The 16,897-nt window shown below is 40.4% G+C and overlaps 1 protein-coding gene across 21 annotated transcripts in view; it reads left to right on the forward strand.

Moving 5' to 3' along the window:
• The window catches only part of LOC139751609 (uncharacterized), a 430,524-nt gene that overhangs the window by 154,492 nt on the left and 259,135 nt on the right, over nucleotides 1-16,897 (forward strand). For 2 of the 21 annotated variants that reach the window (XM_071667216.1, XM_071667224.1), the window contains one exon: nucleotides 8,478-9,224. The exons of the other annotated variants lie outside the window; for them this stretch is intronic. Coding sequence is in view for 1 of the 2 variants with exons in the window: in XM_071667224.1 (XP_071523325.1) it covers nucleotides 8,478-8,750 (273 nt within the window). In the remaining variant the exon portion in view is untranslated. Of the gene's footprint in view, nucleotides 1-8,477; nucleotides 9,225-16,897 lie in introns of those variants that run through there. 21 annotated transcript variants of the gene reach the window in all.

Genomic DNA, 16,897 nt, shown 5'->3' on the forward strand with positions numbered 1-16,897 from the left:
AATCTAGAGTTTACTTTCTTACACTCTATCACACACTCCCACCACTCCTGTTTCAGGAGTAGTGCTACTCCTTCCCTTGCTCTTGTCCTCTCACTAACCCCTGACTTTACTCCCAAGACATTCCCAAACCACTCTTCCCCTTTACCCTTGAGCTTCGTTTCACTCAGAGCCAAAACATCCAGGTTCCTTTCCTCAAACATACTACCTATCTCTCTTTTTTTTCTCATATTGGTTACATCCACACACATTTAGACACCCCAATCTGATCCTTCAAGGAGGATGAGCACTCCCCGCGTGACTCCTTCTGTTTCCCCTTTTATAAAGTTGAAATACAAGGATGGGAGGGTTTCCAGCCCCCCGCTCCCGTCCCCTTTAGTCGCATTCTACGACACGTGAGGAATGAGTGGAAAGTATTCTTTCTCCTCTATCCCCAGGGATAAAAGGACATACACCATGAAGTATCCCAAGAAAAAAAACAGCTGACCTCCTAACTCAGTTTTAAACTCCAACCCACCAGACGTACACCCATTAGAAACCACTCTTCAGAGAAATACTAGTCACATTCTCGTGTAAGCTCAAGGTTACCCATCATTACAACACTACAAAGACTATTTCAACATATACCATTCATGCCCACAATGGAATTACCATAAGGAAGACATTGAGCACTTTGCTACTGAGTTGCTCTGCACATAGATGCACACACATCTTAACACCTGTGGTCTTGACCATTGGGTGTGGCCTGCATCATTAGTGCTGCAGGAGCTCCATAAGGAGTAGAAAATAAGGAAGTAAAGACCCCATACTTCTTTTGTTATAAATTGAATTCAGTCAAAAGTATATGAGATGGATTTTGCATTGGTCCTGTGTATATCCAGTATGCCACTAACTTTGCGGTTGGAAAACCCTTGCAGAATTGACCTCTGCCTTTTTTCATAATTAACTGGGAATCTCTCTCTCTCCTCTCCTCTCCTCCCTTTCTCTCTCTCTCTCTCTCTCTCTCTCTCCTCTCCTCTCCTCTCCTCTCCTCTCCTCTCCTCTCCCTCTCTCTCCTCTCTCTCTCTCTCTCTCTCTCTCTCTCTCTCTCTCTCTCCTCTCCTCTCCTCTCTCTCTCTCTCTCTCCTCTCTCTCTCTCTCTCTCCTCTCCTCTCCTCTCCTCTCCTCTCCTCTCCTCTCTCTCTCTCTCCTCTCTCTCTCCCCTCTCCCCCCCCCCCCCCTCTCTCTCTCTCTCTCTCTCTCTCTCTCTCTCTCTCTCTCTCTCTCTCTCTCTCTCTCTCCTCTCTCTCTCTCTCTCTCTCTCTCTCTCTCTCTCTCCTCTCTCTCTCCTCTCTCTCTCTCCTCTCTCTCTCCTCTCTCTCTCCTCTCTCTCTCTCTCTCTCTCTCTCTCTCTCTCTCTCTCTCTCTCTCTCTCTCTCTCTCTCTCTCTCTCTCTCTCTCTCTCTCTCTCTCCTCCCCCCCCCCCCTCTCTCTCTCTCTCTCTCTCTCTCTCTCTCTCTCTCTCTCTCTCTCTCTCTCCTCTCTCTCTCTCTTTCTCCTCTCTCTCTCTCTTTCCCCTCTCTCTCTCTCTTTCTCCTCTCTCTCTCTCTTTCTCCTCTCTCTCTCTCTTTCTCCTCTCTCTCTCTCTCCTCTCTCTCTCTCTCCTCTCTTTCTCTCCCCCCCCCCCCCCTCTCCTCTCTCTCTCTCTCTCTCTCTCTCTCTCTCTCTCTCTCTCTCTCTCTCTCTCTCCTCTCTCTCTCCTCTCTCTCTGCTTGAAAGTAATTTGGTGTTTCTATGCTAGTGAGGTAGTTCCACGAACAGATGGATAAATGACCTTTCACTCACATCTCTTCTTTAGCATTCATGAATAAAGCACTAAGACCAGAGCCCCTTATCTACAATCAGACACAACATACCTTTCCTGGGTTTCCCCTGACTTCTTTATGTATATCCTTGGTTCTGCTCATAGACATCGCAGCATCCTCCACAAAAGACCACTCTAACTTGCTCTAGAGCAAGTCTTCTGTATGCCTCTCACCCTCCTGCATGAACCTTCAAAGCATCTTTCACTTCACCCTTCCACTTCCTTCTTGAATTCCCCCTTTCCTTGTTCCTTCCACTTCTGACTTCTTTATCTTTACTGTCACTCTTTTCTTATTCAGCCTAAAGAGCAGATACTCAGGTTAAGGAATTGAGAGGGCATGATAGATGAGGATGATGCAAGGATATGCAAGGAACTGAATAACAAATTCAAAAGTGCTTTCATGGTGGAAGACACTATAGCCTCATCACTAGTGAGATGGGATGAGTAAGAGGCTTTAGAAAATATTGAGATATGGAGAAACAAGATTAACAGAATACTGAAAGGTCTTGACCTATACAGGGCTCTTAGTCTTGATGAAATTTCACCATATGTGCTGAAGATGTGTGTAGGTACACAAAACAGACCTCTGGAAATGCAGCTCAAGATGTTGCAAGACAAAGACAAATGTTATGGGAGTGGAAAAGGGCAAACATCATGCCCAGTAACAGAAGTGCTGAACTACACACAAGTTGCCTTAAAGAGTTTGGTCTGTAAGGTACTGGAAAAGTTTATATGAGACCAAATGGATGACTTTTTACTAAGGAAAATTATCTAATATGAGGCAACACAGTTTTAGGAAAAGTAAGGGAGGCTGGATAGATCGATTGTATCTTGATTGTTAGCAATCATTTGACACCATACCACATGGCAGGCTGATTAGGAAACTGGAATACAAGGCAGGAATAAGGGAGAGACTCCTCCAATGGATAGAAGACAATCTCATTGGAAGGGAACAGAGGGCACATGTTAGTGGAGCCTTTTCCAAATTGGCTTTTCCCAAACCTGTCGCCAGAATCGTATATTGGGAGAACAGTCAGGAAGACAGCCCATCTATTGGAAGATATTGAAATAGGCTTTGGATATGTGGATAAGGAATGAGTTAGCAAGCTGTTCATATCATACAAAAGGCCAAAATTAGAATGTGGTCACGTTGCCTAAAGAAGCGCAAAGAGTAGGCTAATAGAAGTCCACAGTAGGGCAGCAAATTGTTGCAGAATTAAGAGAACTAACATACAGGGAAATTCAACCCGAGCAAATGTAAAATAATGAGCATGGGACGAACCAAAAGACCTCAATAAGATTATTGTTTGACTGGAAATAAGCTTCAGGAATCTGTGTAAAAAAAGGCTTTGGGAGTTGACATCTTCCCCCACCTGTCGCCAGTCCCATATTAGAAGAACAGTTAAGGAGACAAAACCGTCTGCTGGCAAGTACTCAAGTAGGTTTCAGATATGTGGATAAGGAAATTTTTGTCAAGCTTGGGACTCAGTCATGGTTAGTGCAGACAGCATACATAAATATAAGGAGTTATATGATAGAGAGTATTCAAAAGATGGGGCTACCATGAGTGCAAAACACACACATAGTGGAGTGCCACAGGTTTCTACTCTGGGACTAATGCTCTTCTTGAACTTTGTAATGACTTACCCTGAAGGATGGCCTCCTACTTGATCATGCAAAGGTCCTAGGTGATGTGAACGGCATGGAGGATTGCATCAAATGTTTAGATTCCCATGTACATCATGAGGAGACCTGAACAGATGCTAAAGTTGGTCTGATACTTAGTTGATGATTATCACCATGAGCAAATGTGTGAAATATTGAGGATGGGACTGATTGAAAAGCCTCAGTGTGATTACTGTCCAGCAGGGAATAAGCTTTCAAGATTCTGTGTGTGTGAGAAGGACTTTGGTGTCAACATTGTTCCCAACATGTTGCCAGAGTCCGTTGTTAGGAGAATAGTTGAGACAAAACTGTCTGTTAGCAAGTATCAGAATAGCTTTTAAGTGTGTAAGAAAATATGTAGAAAGCTGTCCATATAGCCAAAACCAGAGTATGCTTCTTAATGTGGTTACCATTAGTTGGTTACCACACCTAAAGAAGTGCAAAGAGCTAGCTAATAGAGAAGGTTCAGAGAAGGGCAACAAAGATGGTATTGGAATTAAGATTGCTGAGTTACAGGGAAAGAATTTTGATACGCCCATCTTGGAAGAGAGAAGAATAAGAGTAAGGGATATCTTGATCACAACCTATTCATCTTTAAAACAGATCACTGACATGGACAATGAACATTTCTTCTAAAGATGGTGGGATAGACAACCTGAAACTTGAAATTAAGCCAGAAACTTATTAAAAGAAGATGTAGAAGGGCACTATTATCCTAAAAGATGGTTGATTAAAGGAATAGAATGACTGAGTATGTGCTTAATGCAGACAGCATATTTGAATTTAAGAAGTTGTTTGATGGTATTGAATGTTAAGAGATGGTGCCCCTCGAGTGTAAAACTATCTCCCTTGTAATTACAAAAAAGTTGATTACACACATAATGGGAAAAGCAATTGTTGAGGAGAGCACATAGTTGTTTTAGTAAGTATTATAGAACCCTTCAGAACAAATATACAGTGATAACAATGAAGGGACAACCAGGATGGTACATGAAGTTGTAAAACACACACTGCTCAAGGGACACTTTTATCTTAAAAGTTGGTTGATGAGAGGAATAGAGTGACTGAGGATGTGGTTAATGCAGACAGCATATATAAATTTAAGAAGTATGATGGTAGTGAATGTTCAAGAAATGTTACCCCTCAAGTGTAAAACTCCCTCCCTGGAATTTCCGAAGTTAATTACAAACACATAATGGGAAAAGTAATTGTTGGGAAGAGCACATAGTTGTTTTAGTCAATATTTTACAACCCTTCATAACTGTGAAGGAACAATCAGGATAGTACTTGAAGTTGTAAAACGCTCACTGCTCAGAGTTGATGAGGTGCAGTTAATAAATAGGTGATTTCAGTTTTAAAGAGAGAATGGGGTAATTTGGAACTGGGTGGATGTGACCTTTCTTTGTTCTTGGCACTACCTTGCTAATGTGGGATACTGCAAATATGTATGAAAGAAAGAGGGGGATAATTTGGAGACAAGTTTTTAGAGTGTATACAGGGTAGTTTCTTATACCAACATGTCATTGAACTCTAGAATGGGATGGACTGATATACCACCATTAGGAAATATCTTTACGTATACCATCATGGATATTGAGATTATTATATTTGATACACCTACTGAAAAAAGTGATCATGTAATGCTCATTTGATTATGGTGAATAAAGACAATGAAAGAGCAGAGGTGAGACATAACATAAACGGGAGGTATAATCATGGAAACTGCACAAACCTCAACAATATCTTTGATTTCATAGATTGGGATTTGAAATTCTGTAGCCAGGAACCACATCTTTGTGGTGTGAGGTTAAATGAAATTTGCCATAAAGGGATAGGAATGTTGATACCTCTCAAATCAAATACAGAGGGAATGGCAAGAAACAGGAAAGAACTGTTTGATAAAAGAAGTCAAAAAGCAAAGGAGCTTTATGATGTGCAGTGGTGAAGATATAGATGACACCTCAGCTAGCCAGCATTTGCAAGGTATAAGAGAGCAAGGAACAAGTATAGCATGGTAAGAAAGGAGGAACAAAGAAGCTTTGAAAAAGATATGGACGAGGCAGGAGGAAATCCAAAACTTTTCCATAAATTCACCAGGAGTCAGGGCTCAGTTAAAGAGCAGCTAATTTGGCTAAGATAAGGTTATGTATCTTTGTAGTGGAAGACACTATCACCTCAGTGCCAGTGAAATGGAATGGGGAAAAGGTTTGGAAAACCATGAGTTTCTGACCTCAGGAGTAATAGCCTTACATCCCGTACTCAAGTGAATATTTTTAACATTTCTTTCAGATGTACTGAAATGTCCACACGTATTGTGGATGTGGTAAATAATTGGGTAGCAGTGAAAACAAACAAGCATATGCCGTTTCCCAATTGGGGGGATGAAAATTGATTGGTATCTTGCTGTGACATAATTGAAATATGTTAAGAACACAAGTACATGCCTCAAATTATGGTGATGTGTTTTGTAAGAAGATACTCTAAGACGTCTAGAAATATAAGGATGACCCACCCACCCACCCCGGAGCCAAGGTCCACAGCCTAAACAAAAAAATAATTCACTCTTGTCATAGGTATGGAAGACTCTGTAAGATATTACTCATCAAAATGTGGGATCTGCACAAACCCTGATCCTGGGACCCAATACAATTCAACTTACTGCCTGTAGCCGTCAGAAGCAATGTAGGATGCTCACTGAAAAAATTCAAGGCCCTTAATAGGTATTTACAAAGTATAACTTATCAACTAGGCTGAATTGAACTCAAAATAATGAATTAAGTTTTATTTTTCTTCATGTCAGAGACCATGAAATATACCTCCATTATTTTGAGTGTTAATTGATATTTGATGAATACTAACCAGAATCTCTTCAGTAACGTTACAAAGTCAGTGTGAAAAATAAAAGTCGAAGGCATTGCTGTTATTGTAATACATCATTATTGCAATTTTTTTCTCTTTTAGTAACATTGCTGGGAAGAATTACATTTAGTGCAACCCCCCTCCTCCCTTTTACTTAACAAAGTATATATTTTCCTGAAAAGTTAACCTTTATGTAGAATTTGGGTAAGTGAAACCATTTACCCATTGACTACCATTATGTAACAGCAGATACACTACTGTATGTAGCTTGAAACCAAGACAGCAAAACAGACTTTAGATTAAAGAAACTGTTTTTAACACGCTCACACACACAAAATGTAAATTCTATATTGTTTTGATGCCACATTGATGATTACTGCTAACTGAAAATAAGGCACAAAAGTGAGAATCATGATATTTTAAAAACCTATCAGAGACTGGATCATATCAGGGTATCTTTGAGAGAGGAAGTGGAAAGTCATTTATCCAGGTTTTAAGCTTGCTGTCTTGAGTTAATGGATTTTGTTAGCTAAGTGTTTTCATCAAGTATAACTTTTCTGTAGTCATTGCTTGTTCCTTTATTCACGCTTTCAATTTCTCATATACAGTCTTAGAGACAAATGCAACAAATTCAGTTTCAGCAGTAAGACCATATGATAGGAAGAATGTAACCAGTCTGTCTGTGGCATTTAAGAATTGTAAAACACTAGAGGAGTGTATGGAATGGTTTGACTGCAGAAGCTATCCAGACATGCAACATAACATTTTAGAGAAAAGGTGCAAAAGGATGAAAATTAACTTACTTCATAGTAGGAAAAAAAAAAGTGTAATCCTTTGTGGAAAAAACGCAGTTCACTCAACAGAGGAAATTAAGGCTCTTGCAAGAATAGTAAGACAGTGACCATAGACTGGAGATATCTTATGAAATAGAGTAAAGAGGAGGAAAGAGCCGTTAGTGACTTCATTTTTTTTCCAAAGGACCATTGGCTTACAAAGAACAGATGAAGTCACATATAATTGCAAGAAGATGACAAAAATACTCAAGAAACAATTTAAGTTTATGTTGAGCAAGCCAAGAACCATCTTAAGGAAATTCACCCCCAAGGAACTTTCTCTTAAATGGAAGTCCTACCATGTTACATAAGGTTGATTTCGTCACTTCATACAGGAGTTAGTGAGAGGCAAATTACAGTATTTCCTTTCATTTTGCTCCATGATTGGGCATGGACTCGGTCTTAACAACAGAAATGCAAAAATAAGCATAGGCAGTGAATATGCTCTTGAAAGAAAGCCCAGTCTGTGGCATAATCCCAAGTTTGAAATACTTGCACCCAGACAGAAGGAAGCAAAACAGTTTCAGAAAACTACCAGCCAGTTGTGCTTTTTTCCTCCAAGAATTGAACAGTCAACATAACCCAGAGCAATATGGTTTAAGGGCAGGAAGGTATTTTTTAGGTGCTTGAATACTGAAGACAATTCTGGAACCACTGAAGAACAATCATAGTACTGAAGTGATGCTGATAGTTAGCACAAGAGTCTACAGATGTGACTTTGGTGTTACAGTTCTTAAAATGTGTAAGATGGGAATAACCAAAAAAGTGGGAAAATTGATGATGCTGTACATCATATGATGATGAAAATTAGGCAATTTTCCAGGCTTTCTTGGTAAAAAGCTTTATCCCCTAAGGAACTACACTTGTACCACTACAGTTTTCCATTCTTATTCTTAACTTATACACAAACATAACCCTCAGTTTGATATCATCCTTTGCAGATGATACCTGAATAAATGAAGCAGTTTCATCAGTGGAAGACACTGAGAAACTACATACACATAAATGAAGGCTTTAAAGAATTTCAAATTTGTTTTTGGAGTATTATCAGTCATTTGGATATGCCCAAATAGCCTTTTTGTATGAACACATGAAATAATGTGAATCAATGAGAATTGAATAGAAATTTTACCTGTCATGCATTTATATAAACTTAAAGTATTGAAGCTCTTAAGACACATACAAACATGAAACATCAAAGACTTAAAAGAAGATTTTTGCAGCATTCCTTAGCTGGATCCCACATAGATCCACTACTGATGGAGGCTGTTTCTTTGCAGCTAGAAGAAGCAGGAAGGATGCTGGTCTGTGAGCCAGTGGGTGGCCCTTTGGGTGAGCCTAGGGTTGAGGAGTGTGGACAACTGCGTTGTCCTGTGTGTGGGAGGGCCAGCAGCCGCCGTGATCACCTCAAACGTCACATGCGCATCCACACCGGGGAGAAACCTCACAAGTGCCCTTTTTGTCCTTTTCGCAGCCTCCTTAAGTGGAATGTAAAGTCTCACATGCAGCGCCGACATAGTCTAAGCTGGTTACCAATGGCTGACTCACAGTGACCATGAATCATTGGTATTTTTCATTTGACCTGTGACTTTCATCACATCAGAAAACATGAATTGGGGTTTTTATATAATGAATTGAAGTCCTCCAGAAAACATGAATTGGGGTTTTATGATAAATTGAAGTCCTCCACAACCTGATTGTGTAAAGATACAAAAAGCTAGCTTTTAAGATTTTAGAAACATAGCATTCCTAATACTCTTTAAGTAATAATTCTATAGCATTATTGGAACTAATAGTTAGTATTGCCCGGTGGTGAAAAGGTTTTTGTAATTCATCTCGTTAAGTATTTAATGAGCCAGTCCTTTTTCTTTTTGATGCTATGAATATTTCAAGAGGAATAAAAGTTATTTGTTTATTTTGGCATGCAAGAAAGATTATTTTGATTATTTTAATGTTTGTATTATCTGTTGAATGAAGCATTAAGCAACATAAAGGATATTGTAATAATAAAAAGGGTAATAACTTAACACATTTTTTATATCCTAAATCAAGATTCAATAGCTGTTTTTAAGACAAGAATATTTTTAGAATAGCTCACAAGAAAGTTCTGATAGATGCTGTTGGTAACTACTAGGTAACATAAGAGAATAAGGAAGTTGTGGTAGATTGCACATTGATAACAGTAAGAATGGAGTGACAGAGTTGATAGAAGGAAGAAGCCTAGAAAAATGGAGGGATTCATGAATATAAGGCTGGAATCTTGGAGTCCCAGGGAGAGGCAAGTTTAGACAGCACAGTTTCCCATAGTGGAATACTGATGTTGAGGATCCAAATTAACCCCTTCTTGTAATCACGAAACCCTCCATCGTAAAATAAGTCCTTGTTAGTAAAAGATGTTAGTGAGACAATATTTTAATGCATAATTAAGGCAGTTAATAAAACCTTATTTATTTGTAGAAGTTGTGTAATAGTTTTACATACTTGTTTACTGTTTCCCAGGTAGAGATTAATGTTTAAAAATTTGTGAATAATATCAAACAATTTAGATTTTATAATATGCTGAGTTTCCTTTATGTTCTTACAGCAGTAAAGCATGTATAGGTCAAAAGATCTTATTTTTGATACTTTGATTAAAGATTATTTTATGGAACGAGATCATGCAGCATGCAGCTGAATTAGAAAACATCACTTTTAAGATATCAGCAATTTTTATATGTGATTGATATATCTTAATGTGTTTTGCTTTACGTTTACAATCTTAAAGTGAAATTACATTTTCCATTTCTTTTATACTTTACAGGACTCTCAAAATCCATAAAAGCAACTTCACTGTAGTCAGTGAGAATGATGTTAACTGTGTTTGAAATTCTGGAAATAGATTGTCCCATTATCTCGAGGGATAAATCCCTTGACCACACACACACACATTGTTATGTTTGATTTAGAGTCATCTAGCTTTGCATAAAAGCAACACTGGAGTTTATCAGTCAGGGAGACTCTTTTGCCACCCCATGAGGGAGTTCCTGAAGGGAACAGGCATTGGAGATATTGATGGTTAGATAGATAGCCAGGAGGTACTAAGACAGGCTTAGAAACTTGAAAACAGGGTGTAATTCCAAATTGTATTCATTAGATGTGATAGATGAATGGAAGATAAGGAAAAAGCACAGAATACTGTCAAAATGTAAGGAAATGAATATGCCAATGAGGTAAGAGGACAGACCACTCCTGCCAGTGCTGCAGAGAGGTCAGGAATAATAGATGGTAGTGATGTTAGACTGAAAGTGCTATATACAAAATGTTGATGGATTGATAGTACATTATAAAGAGCTGGAAATGAAGGATCATATAATGGAAAACATACCTGATATTATGGAACTTGTAGGAAAAGAGCTAAGTAAAGGGATAAGATTCATGTTTCCTGTCCAGAAAGGTACATGATAGTAAGGAGAGAAAGATAAGATAAAGGAGGAGGAGAACCTTAAGTATGTGGAAACAATAGCAGACAGCCATTTCAGATGATAGGAAGAGGAAATGTAGGAGAGAAGAGTATAGTGACAATATCAAAGCTACCAAAGAAATCTAAAGAACTAGAACAAATATACAGTAACAACAATGAAAGAAAAATCAGGTTTCTAAGAGTGTGTACAGGAAGATTTCCTATACTAGCATGTCAGTGAACACATGAGGATTAGAGAGACTGATTAACATTTATAACTAGATATTATAACTTGATATGACACTTCTGGCATGGATATATATATGTTTATGGATGGGGTTGTTAGGGAGGTAAATGCGAGAGTTTTGGAAAGAGGGGCAAGTATGAAGTCTGTTGGGGATGAGAGAGCTTGGGAAGTGAGTCAGTTGTTGTTCGCTGATGATACAGCGCTGGTGCTGATTCATGTGAGAAACTGCAGAAGCTGGTGACTGAGTTTGGTAAAGTGTGTGAAAGAAGAAAGTTAAGAGTAAATGTGAATAAGAGCAAGGTTATTAGGTACAGTAGGGTTGAGGGTCAAGTCAATTGGGAGGTAAGTTTGAATGGAGAAAAACTGGAGGAAGTAAAGTGTTTTAGATATCTGGGAGTGGATCTGGCAGCGGATGGAACCATGGAAGCGGAAGTGGATCATAGGGTGGGGGAGGGGGCGAAAATCCTGGGAACCTTGAAGAATGTGTGGAAGTCGAGAACATTATCTTGGAAAGCAAAAATGGGTATGTTTGAAGGAATAGTGGTTCCAACAATGTTGTATGGTTGCGAGGCGTGGGCTATGGATAGAGTTGTGCGCAGGAGGATGGATGTGCTGGAAATGAGATGTTTGAGGACAATGTGTGGTGTGAGGTGGTTTGATCGAGTAAGTAACGTAAGGGTGAGAGAGATGTGTGGAAATAAAAAGAGCGTGGTTGAGAGAGCAGAAGAGGATGTTTTGAAATGGTTTGGGCACATGGAGAGAATGAGTGAGGAAAGATTGACCAAGAGGATATATGTGTCGGAGGTGGAGGGAATGAGGAGAAGTGGGAGACCAAATTGGAGGTGGAAAGATGGAGTAAAAAAGATTTTGTGTGATCGGGGCCTGAACATGCAGGAGGGTGAAAGGAGGGCAAGGAATAGATTGAATTGGATCGATGTGGTATACCGGGGTTGACGTGCTGTCAGTGGATTGAATCAGGGCATGTGAAGCGTCTGGGGTAAACCATGGAAAGCTGTGTAGGTATGTATATTTGTGTGTGTGGACGTATGTATATACATGTGTATGGGGATGGGTTGGGCCATTTCTTTCGTCTGTTTCCTTGCGCTACCTCCAAACGTGGGAGACAGCGACAATGCAAAAAATATATATTTTTTTTTTTTTTTTTTTTTTTTTATACTTTGTCGCTGTCTCCCGCGTTTGCGAGGTAGCGCAAGGAAACAGACGAAAGAAATGGCCCAACCCCCCCCCATACACATGTACATACACACGTCCACACACGCAAATATACATACCTACACAGCTTTCCATGGTTTACCCCAGACGCTTCACATGCCTTGCTTCAATCCACTGACAGCACGTCAACCCCTGTATACCACATGACTCCAATTCACTCTATTTCTTGCCCTCCTTTCACCCTCCTGCATGTTCAGGCCCCGATCACACAAAATCTTTTTCACTCCATCTTTCCACCTCCAATTTGGTCTCCCTCTTCTCCTCGTTCCCTCCACCTCCGACACATATATCCTCTTGGTCAATCTCTCCTCACTCATTCTCTCCATGTGCCCAAACCATTTCAAAACACCCTCTTCTGCTCTCTCAACCACGCTCTTTTTATTTCCACACATCTCTCTTACCCTTACGTTACTTACTCGATCAAACCACCTCACACCACACATTGTCCTCAAACATCTCATTTCCAGCACATCCATCCTCCTGCGCACATCTCTATCCATAGCCCACACCTCGCAACCATACAACATTGTTGGAACCACTATTCCCTCAAACATACCCATTTTTGCTTTCCGAGATAATGTTCTCGACTTCCACACATTTTTCAAGGCTCCCAAAATTTTCGCCCCCTCCCCCACCCTATGATCCACTTCCGCTTCCATGGTTCCATCCGCTGACAGATCCACTCCCAGATATCTAAAACACTTCACTTCCTCCAGTTTTTCTCCATTCAAACTCACCTCCCAATTGACTTGACCCTCACCCCTACTGTACCTAATAACCTTGCTCTTATTCACATTTACTCTCAACTTTCTTCTTCCACACACTTTACCAAACTCAGTCACCAGCTTCTGCAGTTTCTCACATGAATCAGCCACCAGCGCTGTATCATCAGCGAACAACAACTGACTCACTTCCCAAGCTCTCTCATCCCCAACAGACTTCATACTTGCCCCTCTTTCCAGGACTCTTGCATTTACCTCCCTTACAACCCCATCCATAAACAAATTAAACAACCATGGAGACATCACACACCCCTGCCGCAAACCTACATTCACTGAGAACCAATCACTTTCCTCTCTTCCTACACGTACACATGCCTTACATCCTCGATAAAAACTTTTCACTGCTTCTAACAACTTGCCTCCCACACCCTATATTCTTAATACCTTCCACAGAGCATCTCTATCAACTCTATCATATGCCTTCTCCAGATCCATAAATGCTACATACAAATCCATTTGCTTTGAATGCGAAGGTGAGTAATGTGGCAGTTGAGGGAATAATTGGTATGCATGGGGTGTTCAGTGTTGTAAATGGAAATGGTGAAGAGCTTGTAGATTTATGTGCTGAAAAAGGACTGATGATTGGGAATACCTGGTTTAAAAAGCGAGATATACATAAGTATACTTATGTAAGTAGGAGAGATGGCCAGAGAGCGTTATTGGATTACGTGTTAATTGACAGGCGTGCGAAAGAGAGACTTTTGGATGTTAATGTGCTGAGAGGTGCAACTGGAGGGATGTCTGATCATTATCTTGTGGAGGCTAAGGTGAAGATTAGTATGGGTTTTCAGAAAAGAGGAGTGAATGTTGGGGTGAAGAAGGTGGTGAGAGTAAGTGAGCTTGGGAAGGAGACCTGTGTGGGGAAGTACCAGGAGAGACTGTGTACAGAATGGAAAAAGGTGAGAACAATGGAAGTAAGGGGAGTGGGGGAGGAATGGGATGTATTTAGGGAATCAGTGATGGATTGCGCAAAAGATGCTTGTGGCATGAGAAGAGTGGGAGGTGGGCTGTTTAGAAAGGGTAGTGAGTGGTGGGATGAAGAAGTAAGAGTATTAGTGAAAGAGAAGAGAGAGGCATTTGGACGATGTTTGCAGGGAAAAAATGCAATTGAGTGGGAGAAGTATAAAAGAAAGAGACAGGAGGTCAAGAGAAAGGTGCAAGAGGTGAAAAAAAGGGCAAATGAGAGTTGGGGTGAGAGACTATCAGTAAATTTTAGGGAGAATAAAAAGATGTTCTGGAAGGAGGTAAATAGGGTGCGTAAGACAAGGGAGCAAATGGGAACTTCAGTGAAGGGCGTAAATGGGGAGGTGATAACAAGTAGCGGTGATGTGAGAAGGAGATGGAATGAGTATTTTGAAGGTTTGTTGAATGTGTCTGATGACAGAGTGGCAGATATAGGGTGTTTTGGTCGAGGTGGTGTGCAAAGTGAGAGGGTTAGGGAAAATGATTTGGTAAACAGAGAAGAGGTAGTAAAAGCTTTGCGGAAGATGAAAGCCGGCAAGGCAGCAGGTTTGGATGGTATTGCAGTGGAATTTATTAAGAAAGGGGGTGACTGTATTGTTGACTGGTTGGTAAGGTTATTTAATGTATGTATGACTCAAGGTGAGGTGCCTGAGGATTGGCGGAATGCGTGCATAGTGCCATTGTACAAAGGCAAAGGGGATAAGAGTGAGTGCTCAAATTACAGAGGTATAAGTTTGTTGAGTATTCCTGGTAAATTATATGGGAGGGTATTGATTGAGAGGGTGAAGGCATGTACAGAGCATCAGATTGGGGAAGAGCAGTGCGGTTTCAGAAGTGGTAGAGGATGTGTGGATCAGGTGTTTGCTTTGAAGAATGTATGTGAGAAATACTTAGAAAAGCAAATGGATTTGTATGTAGCATTTATGGATCTGGAGAAGGCATATGATAGAGTTGATAGAGATGAAAAAATATATATATATATATATATATATATATATATATATATATATATATATATATATATGTATTATTTATTTATTTATTTATTATACTTTGTTGCTGTCTCCTGCATTAGCGAAGTAGTGCAAGGAAACAGACGAAAGAATGGCCCAACCCACATGTATATACATACACGTCCACACATGCACATATGCATACCTATACATTTCAAAATATATGTGTATATACATACTCCATGGTTGTTTAATTGTTTATGGATGGGGTTGTTAGGGAGGTGAATGCAAGAGTTTTGGAAAGAGGGGCAAGTATGAAGTCTGTTGGGGATGAGAGAGCTTGGGAAGTGAGTCAGTTGTTGTTCGCTGATGATACAGCGCTGGTGGCTAATTCATGTGAGAAACTGCAGAAGCTGATGACTGAGTTTGGTAAAGTGTGTGAAAGAAGAAAGTTAAGAGTAAATGTGAATAAGAGCAAGGTTATTAGGTACAGTAGGGTTGAGGGTCAAGTCAATTGGGAGGTGAGTTTGAATGGAGAAAAACTGGAGGAAATGAAGTGTTTTAGATATCTGGGAGTGGATCTGGCAGCGGATGGAACCATGGAAGCGGAAGTGGATCATAGGGTGGGGGAGGGGGCGAAAATTCTGGGAGCCTTGAAGAATGTGTGGAAGTCGAGAACATTATCTTGGAAAGCAAAAATGGGTATGTTTGAAGGAATAGTGGTTCCAACAATGTTGTATGGTTGCGAGGCGTGGGCTATGGATAGAGTTGTGCACAGGAGGATGGATGTGCTGGAAATGAGATGTTTGAGGACAATGTGTGGTGTGAGGTGGTTTGATCGAGTAAGTAACGTAAGGGTAAGAGAGATGTGTGGAAATAAAAAGAGCGTGGTTGAGAGAGCAGAAGAGGGTGTTTTGAAATGGTTCGGGCACATGGAGAGAATGAGTGAGGAAAGATTGACCAAGAGAATATATGTGTCGGAGGTGGAGGGAACGAGGAGAAGAGGGAGACCAAATTGGAGGTGGAAAGATGGAGTGAAAAAGATTTTGTGTGATCAGGGCCTGAACATGCAGGAGGGTGAAAGGAGGGCAAGGAACAGAGTGAATTGGAGCGATGTGGTATACCGGGGTTGACGTGCTGTCAGTGGAGTGAATCAAGGCATGTGAAGCGACTGGGGTAAGCCATGGAAAGCTGTGTAGGTATGTATATTTGCGTGTGTGGACGTATGTATATACATGTGTATGGGGGTGGGTTGGGCCATTTCTTTCGTCTGTTTCCTTGCGCTACCTCGCAAACGCGGGAGACAGCGACAAAGCAAAAAAAAAAAAAAAAAAGATACTCAGACATATACATATATACACATGTACATAATTCATACTTGCTGCCTTTATTCATTCCCGTCGCCACCCCGCTACACATGAAATGACATCCCCCACCCCCCGCACGCACTCAAGGTAGCGCTAGTAAAAGACAGCAAAGGCCACATTCTTTCACACTCAATCTCTAGTTGTCATGTATAATGCACTGAAACCACAGCTCCCTTTCCTTATCCAGGCCCCACAAAACTTTCCATGGTTTACCCTAGACGCTTCACTTACCCTGGTTCAATCTATTGACAGCATGTCAACCCTAGTTTACCACATCGTTCCATGTCACTCTTTTCCTTGCACGCCTTTCACCTTCCTGCATGTTCAGGCCCCGATTGCCCAAAATCTTTCACTCCATCCTTCCACCTCCAATTTGGTCTCTCATTTCTCCTTGTTCCCTCCACCTCTGACACATATATCCTCTTTGTCAATCTTTCCTCACTCATTGTCTCCATGTGACCAAACCATTTCAATACACAGTCTTCTGCTCTCTCAACCACACTCTTTTCATTACCACACATCTCTCTTTCCCTTTCATGACTCACTTGATCAAACCAAATCACTCCACATATTGTCCTCAAACATCTCATTTACAACACATCCACCCTCCTCCGAACAACCCTGTATATATATATATATATATATATATATATTATATATATATATATTCTTTTCTTTCTTTCATACTATTCGCCATTTCCCGCATTAGCGAGGTA

Source organism: Panulirus ornatus, chromosome 11, assembly GCF_036320965.1.
Source record: "Panulirus ornatus isolate Po-2019 chromosome 11, ASM3632096v1, whole genome shotgun sequence".
NCBI classification, from domain to species: domain Eukaryota; kingdom Metazoa; phylum Arthropoda; class Malacostraca; order Decapoda; family Palinuridae; genus Panulirus; species Panulirus ornatus.